The sequence below is a fragment of the Thunnus thynnus genome, chromosome 5, assembly GCF_963924715.1.
Source record: "Thunnus thynnus chromosome 5, fThuThy2.1, whole genome shotgun sequence".
NCBI lineage: Eukaryota > Metazoa > Chordata > Actinopteri > Scombriformes > Scombridae > Thunnus > Thunnus thynnus.
The window spans coordinates 2,224,633-2,244,227 of NC_089521.1; the positions used below are offsets into that span (position 1 = coordinate 2,224,633).

The window sequence follows — 19,595 nt, forward strand, 5'->3', positions numbered from 1 at the left end:
GTACGCAGCCTCAGAGGCAAAGTGCAGGGTAAACATTACTCTTAGCTGTTGCTCATGAAGCTTCCTGCTGTTAGCACACAGTAACAAGCCAAACCAGATGAATGTATCAATGTTTATATGAAGTCAAAGCTTTCTTATGTGGATTTTGGTAGCAGGACAGGATTGACACTGATTTGAGTGAATCAAACAAACTGTAAAAGTGTGGGAGGGAACCAGTGGAACTACTCCATTATATGTAGCAGTTAGGATTGGGTAAATGGTGAGTCATTATCATCTAAATGTTCACTATGTGTGCAGGCTGAATCAGCTGCTTCAGACAAAAACAAAAGCTGAGCTTGTAAGATATAGTTTGGTGTGTGAGGCTTTTCTTCAATCATACCCTGACTTAATTAAAACCTCAAGCAAAACTGTAATTAACGGTCGCCTCCACCTCCTCTCCTACCAGATTAAACAGTTCGAGCGGCTAGAGCAGGAAGTCAGCCGACCCATCAACAACGACATGACGGGCTGGGTCCCACCCCCGCACCACCCTCATGCCAATCAGCTCGCCCAGAACGGCTCAGGAGGCCCCTCCTCCTCCAAGCTGTGCCACGGCGACCGCCAGCTCCTCCTCTTCTACCAGGAGCAGTGCGAGCAGAACGTTACCACGGTGACCAACGCCATCGACGCCTTCTTCACATCTGTCAACTCCAACCAGCCGCCCAAGATCTTCGTGGCACACAGCAAGTTCGTCATCCTCAGTGCGCACAAGCTGGTTTTCATCGGCGACACGCTGTCCCGCCAGGCCAAGTCACCTGAGGTGAGGGCCCGGGTGGCCCAGAGCAGCAACACCCTCTGCGAAAAACTCAAAGACATCGTGATCAGCACGAAAACTGCGGCGCTGCAGTATCCCTCGCCCGGAGCGGCCAGAGAGATGACTGAGAGGGTGAGGGAGCTGGCAGGATGTACGCAGCAGTTCAGGATGGTGCTGGGACAGCTGCTGGTGATGTAGAGGGGTGAGGAGGGAGGAGGAATAGAACCAAACAGTGACACGAACTCAGATGCCCAGGAGCACAGGGCAGTAAATCCTCCCTGTAACACAGGGTGGTAGACTCTATACACCCCGGCAGCACCGGGCAGGAGGACCTGGAGACCCCTGGAGCACAGAGAGCTGCAGGAAACCCTGTACACCCTTCCAGTGTGAGGTTGGAGACCCCGTGTGCCAGGACAGGGCCAGGTTCTCCATCCCTAACGCTCCTGAAATGTAGCATCGGAAACCCTGTGCGGCCCTGGATCCTGGGGGTCTGGGACCCTGCCTGCTCTGTCTGGGACCGGGGACACTGACCTCACATCCATCCTCTGCTCCCTCCCTCCTCTCTCTCTCCAGACCCTACCTCACCTTCCACTGGGACCATTCCTCTCTCACCTCTCCTTCCTCAGCGCGCTTTTTATTCTAGACAAACAAAAAAAAAAGAACATTTTATCTTCAGTGGGCTGGGCCAATGGTTGTAAAATAATCATTGTAAATATTTAAGTTACCTATTTAGCCAGAAAACCAGAAAGAAAAGAGACTAAAGAACTTCCAGTATATAAATATAAATATATGGTTCTTTTTTTATTTGAAGAAAGAAAAGATGAAAACATAAGTGTAGTTTTTAGACAATATCAATAATTGTTATTATTATTATTGCTATACCGTATAATTATAGCTCTGATTCCTGATCCTTGTATCACTATTGTTATGGATGTGTAAATTCCAGATGATATGTATGACTGTATGTTGTAGTACTTCTATGCTCTTCTCCATCCCTGACAAAGGCACACTTTCCAAGAAAACACTGGAGCACACAACCATTTTTAAACTTCACCTGACGACAAACGGACAGCTGTCTCTAAATGTTGCCTCTGTGTTTGAGCAGTACATCACTGCCTGTGGCTTGATACGTTGATGTCAGTCTACCAGTGCAGGCAGCACATTGTTCTCTGTCCTGTTGCAGGTGATACTGCATCCAAAAGATGTCCACAGAACTGTAAAGTTCCAGTACTGCAGTTATTAAAGATGATCTCTGTGCCATCTCATTTGCTTTTTTTTTTGGAAAACAATGCGTAGGTTGTTTTGTAAGAGGCATGTATTTGAGAAAAGGAGTGTAAAAGGTTAAGGACAACAAATGAAATTAAACCTGCTTTTCTTCTTTTCTCTGACACCAATATGGTCTTTTTGTTAGTCAGGACAGTAAAACAAGGATGGAACAGTGGTGTTAGATACATTAACTGTACCAGAAAACACAGTCTCAAGGCTGTCAGCATATTAGAACAAATCCCAAAGATTCTGGATACCAATGAAACCTAAGGTGCATCCTTAGTACTCAAAAATAACAAATGGAGTAACCAGCACTCACAGATAAGTGTACATCACTTCTTTAATGATGCACAGCAGGAAAAAAACATGTTTCAGCCCTAGGCTTTCCTCAGCATTATTCAGACAATTGTGGGTGTGAACCCTATTAGACATCTACCAGGAACCTGCTGGTGATTAACACCAGCTGATACAAATCATCCAAACAGCCATAATCGGAAAACTATTACTAATAAGAAAAATAAGAAGAAGAAAATTTAAACGCACAATATGTAATTTCAGCCGCTAGGGGTCTCTCAATCAAAACAATAACAAAAGACGGAGTGTGATGACGGTGTGAAGTAGCAAGGGATCATGGGAGTTGTTGTCTTCGTCGTTAAATAACCAGCTTCACCGGGATAGGATTACTCCAGTGTTAATCATTCGGGATGTTTTTACCGGGAGCCGAATTACCCGCGGAGGTCTCCTCCTCTCCAGAACAAACGGACCCGGAGATTACAGGTAAAAACACTAAATAAAGCTGTTTCACCTAAAAAAAATTAGTGTTTCTCCGACAATGTACGGCGACCACCGGACGTTCAGTACGGGCTGCTAGCTGAGCTGCTGCTAACACTTGTTCGGTTTACTTCTCTTATAACTTTAGATCCAGACGTTCGGCTGGTTTCTCCCAGGAGCCGAATTATCTGCAGAGGTCTCATCCTCTCCAAAAACAAACATACATGCAGATTAAAATTGTTAAAAATACTAATTAAAGCTGTTTCACCTAAAAAAATCAATATTTCTCCGATGATGTTTGGTGACCACCGAACTTCCTGGAGGGGCTGTTAGCTGAGCTGCTGCTAACGTTAGCCCAGTTTATTTCTCTGATAACTTAAGATCCTGACGTCCAATGACGAAATCCTTCTTCCGGCTTGCAGATATAATTAAAAGCGACCTAAATTTATCATGAAAATGTGGTTTAAAACTGAATAAAAGTCCATTTATAACAGTTTGTGTGGAACAACCACAATGCTGAGGTATTATCTTGTATGTGTGTAAGTTACTCTTTGGTAGACGCCATTGTAGCGGACAAACACAGCGCCGCCGTATCATCTTGTGCTGTTTACTCTTTGGTAGAGGAGGTATGACGCCATTGACAGGCGACCAAATGAAACGGTCCATCACTTTGATTAAATTACAGATTTCTCTAGGTTTGAAAATTGTTGGAAACATTTGGGGTAATCTAAGTACACAACTCAAAAAATATATAACATAGGTCTAGTTGTTTTTAGACATTTTAATGTGGAATAATTACATATTATACCTTTTAAGACATTTTAAGCCACCCGAGGAGATGTAATACATTATGTGATTGCAACAACCAAATAATGACCATTTGATTTACACATTAACAATAAAATAGCATATGTGTGGGTCTACATATGTGATCTCATCATGTGCAGCATCTCCATAAAAATAGCCTACAAATGCATGTACATAAATACAAACAACCATCCTCAAGATACAAATATTAGTCAGAAAATTAGTAAGAAAACAGTAATCAGATAAGAGGAAATATATCACATTCTGTGATTACAACAGCCAGATCAGTGACTGATAGATCTACTCACTATATCACACATGTGAATGTACCAGCAAAAATAAGTGACCCATAGATGTACCAAATATCATAATATCATATGTTGTAATAGTCATGGTCAGTTAACTGACCAAGAGATTTGCATGCTAACAATGAAAATCCATGTATGTATATATGTAGACTAATCATATTCAAAACCTGCATAGAAAATGCAAATACATATACATTAGAAAATTAGTAACAAAAAATATCTATAAGTAATAGGAGGACGAATATCACATGCTGTGATTGCAACAGCCAGATAAGAGGCCAATAGGTCTCCATGTATGTGTGCAAATATGAAGACCAATCATGTGCCTCCATAGAACATACAAATGCATTCCAATAATACATATATTCATAAAAAACAAGACAGCAGCAATTCTTCGTTTAAGCACTTAGGATATTCAGTTTGTAAGTAGTATATCCAATATGCCTCTATTTGGAGAAGAGAGGCCCTCAACAGTGGCCTAACAATCTCCATACCCATGAAGTGTAGACTACAAACCCCATGGCCTGCAGAATGAAAGTGTCTGGCTACAGGAGACCTCTCATCCCTATTTCTGATACTACTCTTATGTTCGAAAATCCTTATTCTCTTTTTGTCTTGCCCACATAGCAAAACCCACAAGGACATTTTAATAATAGGTAAACTACATGTGTGGTCCTACCCCTGACTTTCATTTTTCTACCTGTGTGAGGATGTCCCCTTTAATCATGGCATTATAATTCACACAGTTCAAACAAGGAAAATTATTCAGGGGAAGCAAGCTTAAAAAACGTGTGGGCCTAACATAGAGATCTGTCTTAATGAGTTTGTCCCTCAAATGATTCATTAGCTTAGTAGCGAATATGGGAGGGTTAACTCTTAGCCAACAACAGGATCACTACACAGTATATGTCAGTGTTCTCTGACAATATTTTTGACCGACTGAGAAATAGGTGAAAAAGTAGCAGACAAGACCAGAGACTTGTTTAAGAGGAGGAGGATGATGTGCCAGAAGGCTATCTCCATTGTTTTCACAAACCCTAAACAAACATATATTCAAGATTTTTTAGTCAGAATTCTTTTCTCTGAACTTGACAAATAGGTCAGTGGCCTGTCTCTCAAACTCTTTCTCAGAGCTACAAATTCTTCTTATTACTATAAGGAAAGCTCCTTTTCAGGATGTGTGGATGATAACTTGAGTAATGTAAGTAGTTATTTCTATCTGTCTTCTTGCAAAAGACTGTAAACTCTTTTTGTGTATTCTGACATCCAAAAAAGATACTGATTCTCTACTAGCTTCTAGTGTAAAAGTAATAGTAGATTATCTAGAGTTGAGATATACCTTCATCGCCTCTAATTCCTCAGGTGTAACGGTGAAAACAAAAAACAAGTCATCAATATATCTGGAGCAACAAATCACAAGAGAAGAATAAGGTTGTTATTATAAAGATGATTCACTTCAAACTTTCCCATAAACCAGTTGGCATAGTTAAGAAAAATGTGTGATTTTTCAGCAAGTGATACCTTGTCACAGGGCATGGTGTGTTTGTTTGATTGGGGCTTGATGTCCACATAATCACTGGCCTGGAAGTCAGTGGGTTGGATGGCATCAATCACATCCTGCACACTGTATAGAAGACCTCTTTTTGCTGGTTGCATTCTGAAAAGGTAAAAATAAATATATGTAGTAATGACACATATAAGTATCATACTTTATGAGATTATTTGAAGGAATAGACAGGGTGGTGGACCAAGTGTTCAGGATTGAGAGCTAAGTATTTTCCAGGCTAAATAATATCAATGCAAATTAATCCTAATTCATTTACACATTCCACTAAATTCACACAATACTATCTGACTGGCCTATTATGCTCTCTACTTATCATACCTAAAGGAACACTGGCATTCCCCCAGAACATTTACATCCCCACATCAGGACCATTCACACCTGCCCCTGAACAATGCAACAACCATCCCCCAAAACATCCAGAACAGTCAGAACCTGTTTCTAACTAATGTAACAGGCAGCCATATGGGTTTTTAATGTTTTTTGGCCAATCGGGGGCAGCACAACAAGCTGAAAACACAACACCTGATTTAAGTCCAACATTCACTCTCCTCTGTTTTGCTCTGAACCGCCTCCTAAAAATATCTGACTGTTAAGCTGGTAAATGCTCCACTGTGTTCACCAGCGAGTCTCTTACTGCTGTGTGGTTTTAGGCCAACCCTAGAAATTATGCTATTATGCTATAATTGTTTCACCAATCATGCTCCCAAAATTCGGGAGGCGTTAAGTTTTCTTCAGAACATATTTGCAGTTAGTATATAACCACCATTTCTATGAGACGGGGTTGTGCTGGACAGTTAGTGTGCAGTGGGTTTATCAGAGCTTTTTCACTGAAAACTGCTGCTGTTATGTTCAGCAGGAAAGTGGACCAAAGTGCAGAGAACAGCAGGCACATGAACTGAAGTATATCTTTTATTCCACAAGAGTGCAGGCAAAGAAAAACTGGCAGCTCCGAACTAACAGGACTAAACAGAACAGAGCAATGCAGAACAAACCAAAACAAAGGATCCAACAGAGACTGAACTGAAATCAGGACTTAAATACAAACTAAGCTGACAAGGGGATGAGGTGCAGGTGGAACAGGAGAACAGGAAAAGAGCTGATTGGCTGGGGGAAAAACACTGACAGCAGGTCAGGGCTAACGAGCTTGATGCACGGCAGGTGTGGAGGCAAAAACAGGCTGGGGAGGATTGCAGGAACACAGAATGGAAATACACAGCAGAAAACACAATCGGAACGGAGGAGAATAGCAACCAAGGGGCCATACTGTGACAGAAAACCTAACAGGCTCAATAACCATAAAGAAGAACTGGAATTAAACAGACACACCGTGTGAACACAGGAACCCAGAAGAACAAACACACAAAGAGTCCAAAAACCAAGAGTCCCTGACAGCTACCTGCTGATGAGAGCCGTGGGACTGAACCAGAGCAGTAAAGTTGTGGCTGTAAGACCAAAACAATGAGCTGAAAGACACCAATATGCTTCACAGAGCTGAGGGGAACTGCAGATATGGTGATGATTCAATGCAGGTTCATCACTATAAGCATAATCTTTCATAGTATATGTAGTCATTTCATCTGTTGTTCATATAAAAATATAAATTAGATCAGTGTTAATGAAATGTTCACTACAACAACACTTTTGCAGTCTTTTAGATGCATTCAGTCACAATTATATGTTACAAATCTAGAATTTATTCTTAACTGCATTTTACATATGGTGGGACATACTACCGTACTACCAGAGTACTTGTAACTGGCCACCAGAGAGAAGCAGAGAGGTTATACTGTAAGATGTGTCAAGGTCAACTAAGACCACTCAAGTTGACACTCAGGCATACTTACAAGCAGGGCCATGATTCATTTTTTTGACTAAACACTCTAAAAGAATAAATTGAAGAATCATCATTTTGCCTAAAAACCCATTTAAAGGCTGACAGAAACAGCCTTAAAACGCCCACATTATAATTTTTAACTGTAGAGAATAAACTCCTCATCAGAACATTGAAATCACATGATGAGGACATGACTCCAGTGTCCTCAATGGTAGCTAGAGCCCTGCATACAGACATGAAATATACATATAAGTGCATAACTACTTTATTTAATTGAATGGATGGATTAATATTAATATTGGTATCTAAGTCAAGAAGATTACAATAAGATGTGATACAACTATCACAGAGGATGGAGTAGCCTATGGTAATGTTTTACTCTGATCTGTTTCTATCATTAATAATTTAATAATATTTAATATTTTAAGCATTAATGTATAAACCATTAAAAGCCTTTTTTGGGGGGTAAATCCCTATGTGTCCCAATGGAAAAAAATGGGCAATTTCCACAAGTGGCCTCTAGAGGGCAGTAATAACCAAAGAAGTGACAATGTAAAATGTCAGATGTGGAGAAGAATACACTGTTCCCAGACCAGGAAATTCCAAAGTTGGTCGAATTAGATTTCAGTGCTTAGTGGAGTTTCCTGGCACCTGTGCAGGCTGAAGGACTCAGGCGTGACCCCTCTGGAATGGAATATGAAGTCTGTCATTTTGAGTATGTCTGGACTGCTGTCTCTGTAGAGCAGACAGGCAGTGCTTCTCACTGTAGAACCATGAGACACAATTCAGTTTATTTCATTTCAGACATGTTGTTCATGTAAACAAAAAATAAGAGAGATCAAATGTAACATGATGATGGCCATCAGTTGTACCTCTAAAGACACTTTTTATTATTCTTCTTTAATCCATTACACTAAAACACAACAGCCAGATGGTGCGATGTATGGTGTCGGCTATCTATATTATAAAATGTTTCATCAAACTTAAAGGATATGGTCTGATTTTTCCCAAGTGTGTCTCTATACACACACCATACAGGATGTACACTGAAAGAATGTAGCTGTAAATATTCCCTCTATGCATACTGGCTGTGATGTTTCCTAATGCAACTTCAATGTAAGAGATGGAGGACACAGGCGTGGACTCGGGGGTATGGGTATGGACCGCAGCGACAGAAATTAATCTATTAAACTATTTTGATAATCAATTAATTGTTTAAGTCAATTTCCAATGATGGTTCCTTCTTCTGAAATGTGACTTGTCTTACGTAATACTAAACTGAATGTTTTTGGATTGTTGATTGGACAAACGAGATATTTGATGATCACATTGGCCACATATGTTTAATTGCAGCACTAGTATAGGCGACATGGAGCTGCTAGATTGTCCATACTTATATTTACACATCTCAAGCAATCCTGTCATTTTACCTCCAGATAGTTATGTGCGACGTTGCAGGCTTTTTATTAGGTTAGTATTTATAGTTTAAACGTTTCAAAACATGACAGAATTAAAAACATCTTTGCTGAACATAACTAACATCAGTCAATTCATATTATATTTAAATTTCAGGTGTAAAGTGTTGGCTGCTTTGACAACTTTATCACTGTAGCTGAAAGTACTCCCCAAAAACAAACTAAGAACCAAAGTGTAATGCAATGTTCTGTAATCAGCCCAAGCATTTATCATCTTTGACTCATCTCTCCTGCATTCAGTGAGTGGATCAGGATTATTATTTCCTGAGACACACAGACAGGTGAGCTGCAGGCTCTCAGGTCAACTCTGAGTCATAGTGAAATATCTATTCTGTTCTGGAGTCGAATGAAAAATAACACAAGATTTATATTAATAAAATAAAATTTAATCTGTTTAGAATCAGAGAAAAATTCATGAGAAAAGTCTTGTTTTAGGCAAGTTATATCAGCAAATAACACATTTAATAAAGTAAATTCGTTGCAGAGTCAAGCTCTTTGTGTGTGTGTGTATGAATGAGGAAAGAGAGACAGAGCAAGTGCAGATACACAACTGTTTATTCTGGCTGTCCGAATGAAAAATGTTCCCTCCAGCGTAAAAAAAAAACAAACAAACCTACACTCTTGATCCAAAGTCTGCATTCTGTGCAAAAATGTATTCTCAAGTTCAGCTCAATAAATCAATATGTATATCTTCCTATACAAGTTTTCATTGTGTAATTAGAAACACAAACACAGGTTAATAACCACTTGGTATACAGTAGGGATCCGCTTCAGTCTGACTTAAAGGTGTTTTTCCTGTATTTTTCTAGCCAAAGTGTCCAATAAGACAAGTAAGAGACAACACACAGACATGTGGGAATAATCCTCTCTGGAGTATATAAAAATACCACATTACAAGCTGAAAGCCTCCATGAGGGTGTTGAAATAAAATACAAAACAGACACTTCAGAGACAACATACAGCTAAAAAGCTTCCAGACTGACTCCTGGATGTGGAGGATATTGCTGTGGTAGCATCACCCCGGTGTTATGATTATCTTTGTTATGGTTTTATGCAAAACTCATCAGATTGTGGGTCTCTGTGGTGACTGCTACCAGGGGATTCTGTCACCCTTCCAGTCCACCAACATCCCACTATCTTTGCTGCTGAGTGATGACATCACACTAAGCATGCCAAGCACGCTTTCCTGAGTGGTCAGAGGAGCCTGGTGGGACATGACAAAAAAGTTAATAGAAATACAAAGAAGAACTGCAGTGGAGACGCATTAAAAGTTTCTGTGTGAGCATTTCTAACCCTTTATTCTTACTCAAGAATCACTTAAAGGAGACCTCCACTGATTTCACACATCAGTGGGTGTTTCCAGGTGTTGGCGAGTACTGCATATGCCTATATAAAAAAAGTGGCTTTTGTGGCTCCAGGGGGAGCTGTGTCAAATCTGATAAAAAGTGAATCAGTGTTGGTTGGGGCTGAAGACTACAAGTTTGAAAATGAAAAAAAAAAAAAGAGTCAAATTACATTGTAGATAATTTAGTAGCCAGGTTTGATAAGGAAGAAGAATGTGTGAAATATAAACCACAATAACCCTGGTACATCAATTCTGATCATTTCTTTTAAACTGTTCATAATGTTAAATGCTAAATGACTTAAATACGGGCGTATTACAGTGGGGGAATAATAGAGTACATGAAGAGGGCCAAGAAGCTCAAAATTAAAAGTTTGTTTTTATCTGCAGTTTTAAGATTTTACATCATCATTATTATTATTATCATAAAAAATGATATTGTTGGCTGAATTATAGTTTATTAGACTATTTTTTAAATATCTAAAACAACACTGCAGCTGCCCCTCTGACTCTGACCTCTGACTGTGGTTATAGCTCTGATGCTGTTAACTGTTCACATAAGTTCACATATATATATATGTGTGTGTGTGTGTGTGTGTGTGTGTGTGTGTGTGTGTATATATATATATATATATATATATATATATATATATATATATATATATATATATATATATATATATGTATGTATGTATGTATGTATGTATGTATGTATGTATGTATATGTATGTATGTATGTATGTATGTATATATGGACTTTCAGGTATTACAAATTGCGAGCTTTGTGTCTTCTTCACTCACGCTAAAGAACTTCCATACCACCACGATGTGTGTATGTGGCTGTGGCTTTCTGTGCACTGTGTGTGCGACTGCATGTTGTGTGTGGCAACAATGTCTGAGCCGCAGCCGCTGCTGTGTGTGACGTAAACCACAGTGTGGCAATGTGGAAATTTGACGGGAAAAAAATCGCAGCTAATGCAGCCAATGCTCGAGTGTATATATGTATATATATGTATATATATATATATATATGTATATAAAGAAAATCAGAATTTCTAAAAATCATTAATATTAATATGAAATCACAGCTGTGTCATTTTTGTTTAATGTAGACTTCTTTTTTATTTGTATGTCAGCTCTTTGACCGTGCCAGATTGGAGCACTGGAGCCCATCTTGGGACTCGACTCAGACTCGACTCAGGGCTCCCATGACCAATTATGCTTAGGGCCTCCAAATGGTTAGCAATGGCCCTGACAATAACAACTGTTTGACTGATTATTTTTAAAGGGCAATCAGACTAACAGGGCATTTAATGCTCTTAAAAGGTGCAAAGATTCTCTAAAACCTCAACAAGCTAAAATTTACAAACCATACATTATATATATCTTATATATACGTATATAGGTGTGACCTTTGCCCCGTGCTGTATATATTTAAAAGGGTTAGAACTTCTTTTTAAACTCTCCATCACCTTACCATTTCACCTCCCATCTCAGTGAGGACCCAACCAGGGTGGATGGCTGTCACCAGTACGTTGTGTATCTTGAATTCCTCCGCTTGACAGCGTGTCAGCATGTTCAGCGCCGCCTGGTGACCAACAGCAGAAAAGACAGTTTTTTTAAAAACTTATCCATAACAATTGGAAACTGTGGGAATTGTGTACATTTCATAACATTGAAAGTTCTTTTTTTTTTTTAAGTTTCACATAAGTGGAGGCCCTCAATAGAAAAATTTAAGTCTTTATCACAAAGCCATATTTGACTGTAAATGCTTATGTAAAACATAATTTTTTCTCAAATTGTAATTTTGATAAATGATTTTTATACTCAAAATTAGACTGTTTATATAATCATTTACAGAGCTTGAATTAAACAGCAGTACATTTCATACTATGATTTTTTCAAATTTTTATCTAAAGCTCTGATTTAGTTCAGATACTTAATTAAAAAAAAAAGACATGTTTGGTACTTTAAAGGATAAGACTTTTACTGTCCTGCTGCCAGAAATACTCACTAAAGCACCAAATGTAGATTAAACCATCACTGAAAATAGTCCCCAAGAAATCATTTACTTCCTCCAGTTCATGTGATGTTTATTTAAAACTAGTGACCAGCTGTTGACCGGCTTGAAATCACTGACACTTTTTTAAATAATGAGAAAACAAACATGGTCTAATATATGGTTAATTTGGCCTGACTGTGATGCGACTTTAATCTTAAACTCTGTCTCTCATGACTTTTGGATCATCTGTTTTGTTATGATCCTATCTGATGAAACCAAATTAAAGACATTAGTTTGTTGCTGGAAATGGGGATTAGAGTCTCTGTATGTTAGGTTGAAGTGATATTATTTTAAATTGTCCCTATATAATACACTTAGAAAATAAAATTCTGATTTTCAGTGAGTCAACACTACCTTGCTCGTTCTATAAGGGTACATCGGAGCTGTAGGGAAGGTCTCTGGACATTTCTCTATGGATGAGATAAGAGTGGAGATGTTGATGATGGCTGACCTCCTGCAGGACATGTCATCACCTGAGAGACAGAAACACATGGACAATGTTTTCATGACATATAAATAATGAAAACTTTCATAAATATGTCATTGTTGTGAATTGGCATGTATTTTCGTAATAAATCACAACTGTTCTCACTTCATGAAATGCATCCATATTCTGTCTTTTTATCTGTTGTACAATGTAAGGTATGGAGGGGTGAGCTTTGCCATCGTTAATGAATCTTGTCACTGAACACATTATTCTGAGAAGACTCCTTATAGCAGAGACAGCAGCATGTAGCAAATTTTCAACAGTGCACTCCTTTTGCTTCACTGTTAATACTTTAGTAAACTGTTGAACCAGTCATCATTGCTTTGGTTGTTAGGGCTCAGCCAGGTTTGAACCTGGGTCCTCTCACACCTGAAGTGAGAATCATACCCTTAGACCAACAAGTCACACAAAAAGACTGCAATTTAATTTCCCCTTCAGCAAATAAAAGGGCATCCATCCACCTTATGTGAAATTGGTTACTGTGGTTTTTCTCAAAGTCATTACAAAAACCTCCCACTTGACCAGAGCTCAGACTCTGAACGATGAAGTGAAATGTATTGCTTGAGAACTGCAACACAGGATATGAGTGACCCTGAGTGGAATGAGCTGTCTGTATATCAAAATAAGAGAAGCAGGTCAGACATGTATGTGTAGCAGACAGTGTGGAGGGGGTAGAGCTTTCAAATCCCCAAGTAACTGACTTCAATTCATGATTTCGAATCCAGCTTCGTGCTATACAGTTTTACTTGATTACTCTTTGTGGTAGTTCATCCCTCAGCACTGGCTGTGTTCAAACACAGTGACTGATCTCTGTAGGCTTTGTAAGAACTTGTTTTGCCACCTCCAAAGAAAGACGAAGTGGTCAGATTCCCTACCATGTCATCAGTGATACCTCAGTCCGCTTTTGCAGATGTTGTTGGTTAAAGGGTTGGCTAATGGCCAAAAGCCAAAACAAGACTTTGTTTCACCTCGTTATGACCACCTTAACTTGAGAAAGGTATTATCTCTTGTATACCATATGCCAGGTATTGTTCCAGTCAAGACTTTGGATGATGATACATGACTAAATGGATTTCAGTTATTTGATCACATCAGTACTGATCTTAAAAACATTCCACAGTTCCACCAATTTGACCTTGGATTCCTGGATTCAAAGTTCAGAGTGCTGACCATTACACCATGGAGACCAGAGAGAACACCTACGCCAACTGAAAAGTCAGACCAAGTTAGCAATAGTTTAAGTTCCCTAGACCTACAGTAGTAAGTCCATTTCAATCTCATTTCTTTCAATCTTCATCAACAGCTCTGCCTCTGTGTGCATTTGTGGTACAGAGGCTAACATAGCTGACTCCTAAGCAGTTAACCTCTGTTTGATAACTGGCCAAAGCAATGCAACATCTTACAACTTGGAACCAGAGTGCAGAACAACGAACATAGCTGTTCTTTCTCTTTTACGATCAATCTCTTTATGCATTATTAGACATCTATCCGTTTTTGACAGGGATAGTGTCTTATGTGTCTCAGATCCAGTGAAAACAGTTTCCTACAGTGTTACTAGTGTGGGACACAAATCAACAACCAAACCAGTTTTATTAATATTTTTCTTTCTTTCTCATGAGTAATTGCGCAAGAATGAGAGATCGGAACTAACTGAGAATGAAACTTTATTTGGTGTTAACTTAACATGTCATATGCCTGTCTGTCCGTAAAGATATTTCCTTCAAAGCTTTCTGTAACTGTACAAACTAAACTGTGCTAAGATTGCTCAGTACAACCTTCAAACCTCTATTGGACTGGACTCATATGTTGGTGGTACTGATCACTGAAGATTAAAGCCTGCTTTTTTCTTCAGCAATATGGGACACTCAAAGCTCATGTCACGGCTGCCTGGAGTTACTGAACACATGTTAAACCTGTGTTAGAGCCACTCACAGCAGATTGCTGACATAGATTAATCCCAGGTCACTCGCACAGACCTCCAACTGCAGTTGCACAAACATCGTTGCACAACAGTTGCAGTTGCACAACAACTTTAACCTTTATGTATCCAATCAGTTGTCTCTGTGCCAGGCTACGTCCAGCCCATGCTTGATGCACTCATCGCCAACTCCATGACACCAACATGCCATTGAGGGCTTCTCTGTGCCGAAGTCTGTATCACATTTATCAATAAAGTCTTAGAGATAAAGTAGTCTCTCCTGATCTAAAAAACTTTTAAAATTCCATTGTCCATGGTTTATTCATACTCAACTAAAAGTAGCATGAGAATAATCAAAGTCCTGCATTCAAAATTTAAGTATACTACTTGAGTAAATGTGTGAATTTATAGGTTCAGAGTTTCTTTTTTGCTCACTCAGGAATCCCAGTTTCTGCAGCAGTGCTTCCCTGTTTTAGTAACAGTACTGCATAACAGTACAGCACGATGGGGCATGAATCCACATGCATCCATTAAGCCTTGTCAGGCTCTACTCCAGTCTACTCGTTATTTTGGGGCATTTCATGCCATAATGTCTTCAGCTGATATACAAATTCTAGTACAGCATGAAAGAAAATATATTTACCTTTGTCCTTTTCAAGTGACCCAATCTCTGCTGCTGTCTTGAGGAGTTGAAGAAACATCTGGAGAGAGAGAGGTTATATTTAACTTACTAGTGATAAAACACACTCGTACTAAAGGTTTCATTTTCTTGTGTAATAACACAGCTGGCACTGATTCTGGACAGTGGTGTGTGTACATTATTTTACTGAGTATATTTTTTCCATTCTTTTTAAGAGGTGCTGTGTTACAATAGGCACCTGTATGTTTCATTCATTTTTTCTGTTTTTTCTCTCTCTTGGATATTTTTCCCCATTACTATTTGATCCACTGTCCACATGGAGATCAGTAACATGTCACCTCAGCAGTGACGTAGATACATGATGCTTCATCAGCACCAGACATGACATTCTTTCTCTTATGTAACAGTCAATTTTGTGATTGATGTTGCACGGAATGAAGCAGTCTATGCTTTTCACCATGATGACATGTTGATATCCATTTTTGTCTGTGTATTTATGTCTGTGTCTGTGCTTACATTATATACACTGTAAGCACAACAAGGAGTGAGACAAACTAACCTTTGCCAGGAGAAACGGTCCAACCACATTGGTTTCATACACTTCCATCATGTCCTTTTTCCCAGTGGCAGATAGCGGCGCTGGTGAGGCTGGTTTGTTGATAGCAGCATTGTTGATGAGGAGGTTCAACCCACCAGCCCCGATCTGCTTACTCACAGCTTGGACAGCAGCAGAAATACTGGCCTCATCTGACATGTCTGCAGGTGGACAAACACATACACAAATGTTCACGCATTACTAAACCACATGCTAAGGCACTTGATCATCAGAGAGATCTACATATCAATGGTATCAAATTCTAGGTAGATAAAATGCAAGGATTCTGCTCTTGGAAATATGTGTTTGTAATAATTATTAGAATGAAAATGTTCTGGTTTAACTCAGAAGCACACTATCTAGACCTGATCAGTCATATGACCATGACCGACATCAATGAATGAATGTGGAAACACATTTTATTGCACTATAGGTAAGATAGTTGCAGCAGCAAAGATATCAACTTTCAAAGCATCTTAGTATATATTTTACCTCATGGCAAACATGATGACTGGCTTTAGTTTAGTTTGTTTATCTGATATTACAAGAAGGAGGACATCAACTCACAAACAACAAGAAAATACAGTATAAAGGATAACACCATTAAGTCCAAGTCCAAGATGTGACAAATATGCATGCATATGATGTTTTCTCCAAGTCAAAAAACTCCAAGTCAAACATCCAAGAAAAAAAATAATAAAAAAAGCTAAAAAGCCAATTTAATCCCCTTTTGCCTCCTGGCACTACAGAACCTACAGGAACAGATACCCATGTTGGTATTAAACTTTGTTAAGCACAAGGCAGTAACACTGGCTCTGGACTGGTGGGCATGAGTTCCACCAGCTCCACAAAAGTGGTCTTTGAGACCATCTGGGGCTCTCTTGTTATAAATATTATTTACCACCCTCAGCTGTAGTTGGGTACAAGGGGAAACTACAGTAAAAGCTTTTGGAACTGCTGTTTGTAACTCAAATAGAGCACAACTCTGGCTCACTTGCTCTGAGAGAGCTGTAGTTTGTCAAAGTGCTTTCCAGACGGTCAAACATGAACAGATTGGGTGGTAAAAGCAACTCCAAACGCAAAGATTGGCCAGCAGTATTTAACTTCCCTTATCAATTCATTTGGGGTTTTTGGCTCCAAACCATTCACCAGGGTTTTTAATGCCATACTCTCTCCACTGCTGCCTGACAAACATCCCACATTTTGGATTCTGCATTTCTGATGAAGAACAGAAGTTCTCAATATTCTTTGCAGAAGCCAGCCTGGTCTCATCCCTCAGCCCTTAAAGATGCAATTCGTCATTATTGAATTCCCCCCCAACTCTACTTGCTAAAAATGTATCCCACCTGAAACACTTTTAAAAAAAAGTCACAGTTATCTTTAAAATGTTTTTTTTTATTTTATAAGTTTTTATTTTTCATTGACAGTTTAGAGATTAACCCTGATGGTTTGAGTGTCTGCAAACACCGGCATGGTTAATATATTAACACTTAAAGTTGGATTAACATCAGCATGGTTACTGCAGTTCCTGGTACACTTTATGTGGCCCACACATTTAAGACCATCCATGAAATGGATATGTGATAAATTCCAATTCTGTAAGTTAATTTTCAAGCTTCTACACAGACATATATGAGGGTGTCTTGTGTTTACCTAGCTTGATTATAGTGATCTTTCCAGCATACAGAGTGGTGAGCTCTCGCAGGGCCTGAGGGGAGCAGAGAGAAAGACATACAGTGTTATTCATTGTTGCAGTCATGGTTACTTCACTCATTTCCTGCTAGTGAACTGGATGTTCTGAATTCAGTGACGCATGTTGGTGCCTCCAAACACAAGAAGTGCAATTTGGCTTTTCACTAGAGATTTAGAATCTGCTAATCTAATGTAAGCAATGATATTAAGTTGGAGAATATATGACGTGCTATACAAAAAAAACATTCTACAAGATAAATACTACATAAAATAAACTTAGCACAAAAAGTAAGGAAATTTGTATTTGGTAGATTATTTCTTTGTTGTAACAATGTGTCTTGGAAATAAATCTTATACCGTTGGAAAGCCTGTTTATTTCCCTTTTAAATGGTGCTACATTTGTAAGGAACATGCATTTGTGGGATGAGCAGCAAAGCTGAGTATGTGGGTTGCGCCCATGAAAAATTTGCCAAATTTCATTTGTGTGTTGAATAATATTCACTCCTGACAACTAAAACATGAATACTGTTTTTATGATCATGTTAAGGCAACTCAAAGCACCTGGTTAGGAAAAATCCTGGTCTTCCTTTTTTTAAATTAAAAAAGGAAGCATGAGACAGGATCAATTACTTTTCAATTATTAACTAAAACCATTATCTCTCCCTGCTAAAGTGTGTTAACACATACAAGATTTCAGGTGTCAGACTCCTGAGCTTCATATGACCTTCTGTGCGCTGCAACAGTGCAACACTTTGTAGACTGACAAAGACACTGCCACTGATCATAACCCAGGCAGAAACAATGTTTCCTCAAAAATGTTTTGTTGTAGAATATAAACAGAATTTTTAGGAGAGAGGGATTCCAGGAGGAATTTTATTGTTATTATTAATATTATTGGTACAGTGGCAAATAAAAATGGTCCTAGACAGCATCCTTGAGGCGCCAGTCATCTGAGTCAAAGATAGAGAGATACTATTGAATAACTTGCCTATAGGCATGCTGTTAACAAAATATTTGCTTAGACATAATTATGTTTATGAATTTACTAACATCTGAAAATACCTTGTTTGGATACCCATTGGACTTATGAGTGATACATTAGAATTCTCTGAAAGTGTAATAATCTCTACAGGCTTCATTTTACAGACACAGGTATAAAATTAAAAAGTCTTCCTCGTGTGCATGGGTCCATTCCTCACTGAGAAGCCATAGATCAGCTCCTCTGCTCCTCCGTTTGTAGCAACATGTGTGTGTGTCTGTGGTGCTCAGTGGATCTGAGAACAATGAGAAATATTTGTGTGTAACTGTCTCACCTTAGCTCTGGCTCCCTCAGGGTCTCTGCAGCAGGCATAGATGTGAGCGTCCTCTCCTGTCTTCTCTCCAAGCTGTTTGACCAGCTCCAAGCCGATGCCTCTGTTGGTCCCAGTCACTAAAATGTTGCCTCCCAGTTTCAGCGACATGTTGGCTCATCAACTGTCAAACTCCAGCTGCTGTCTGGCTACTCTCGTGACAGTGTCTGAACATGTGTGAGGGCAGAGTGTTGCTGTAAAGCTAGTCCTTATGTGTCATGCACTTGACATAGATGTGTACCATAGTAGAGGGAAGGAGCATAGTAGAGGAAAGGAGTAAGTGTCTTAATGCTCTGTATGTGTCACTGTTTCACTTTGTGTGTACTTTGTCACCTGTTGCAACCACACACACTCACACAAACACGCCTTTAACATACTTTTCATTATATAACCAAAGTTTTTAGCAGCCAGAAGCACTATAGAAAGCATCTTGGACTTCAGCACTGAGGTGTGTTTGTCTGTCAATAAAGATAAGCTGCCAGTCTTCTCATCCCTCATAATCATGTTTTGTTCATAGCAAACAGCTGATTTATCTTAACATCTCCTTAGTTTTTTGACGGTATATGTTTAACTAAGCAACATTTCAGAAATGTGATGAATCAGGATGTGCAAGATAACATTCGTCACCTGTGAGTGAAGTTGAAAGAATTAGCTAAGTCTGTGATGTAATCAAGAATATGCAGAAATTG

General features: G+C 39.0%; 2 protein-coding genes across 4 annotated transcripts in view; one reads left to right on the forward strand and one right to left on the reverse strand.

Moving 5' to 3' along the window:
* The window catches only part of bcar1 (BCAR1 scaffold protein, Cas family member), a 98,840-nt gene extending 96,782 nt beyond the window's left edge, over positions 1–2,058 (forward strand). For all 3 annotated transcript variants that reach the window (XM_067588674.1, XM_067588676.1, XM_067588675.1), the window contains one exon: positions 446–2,058. In XM_067588674.1, the coding sequence (XP_067444775.1) occupies positions 446–991 (546 nt within the window). In that variant the 3' untranslated portion in view covers positions 992–2,058. The remainder of the gene's footprint in view (positions 1–445) is intronic.
* A 7,300-nt stretch (positions 2,059–9,358) lies between these two features.
* On the reverse strand, positions 9,359–19,219 carry zgc:158868. Its single transcript, XM_067588679.1, has 7 exons — positions 18,871–19,219; positions 17,519–17,573; positions 15,830–16,026; positions 15,274–15,331; positions 12,580–12,698; positions 11,641–11,751; positions 9,359–10,025 (listed from the first exon to the last, which is right to left on the reverse strand). The coding sequence occupies exons 1-7, from the start codon at positions 19,015–19,017 to the stop codon at positions 9,912–9,914; spliced, it is 801 nt and encodes a 266-aa protein (XP_067444780.1). The 5' UTR covers positions 19,018–19,219; the 3' UTR covers positions 9,359–9,911.
* Between the last annotated feature and the right edge of the window lie 376 nt (positions 19,220–19,595).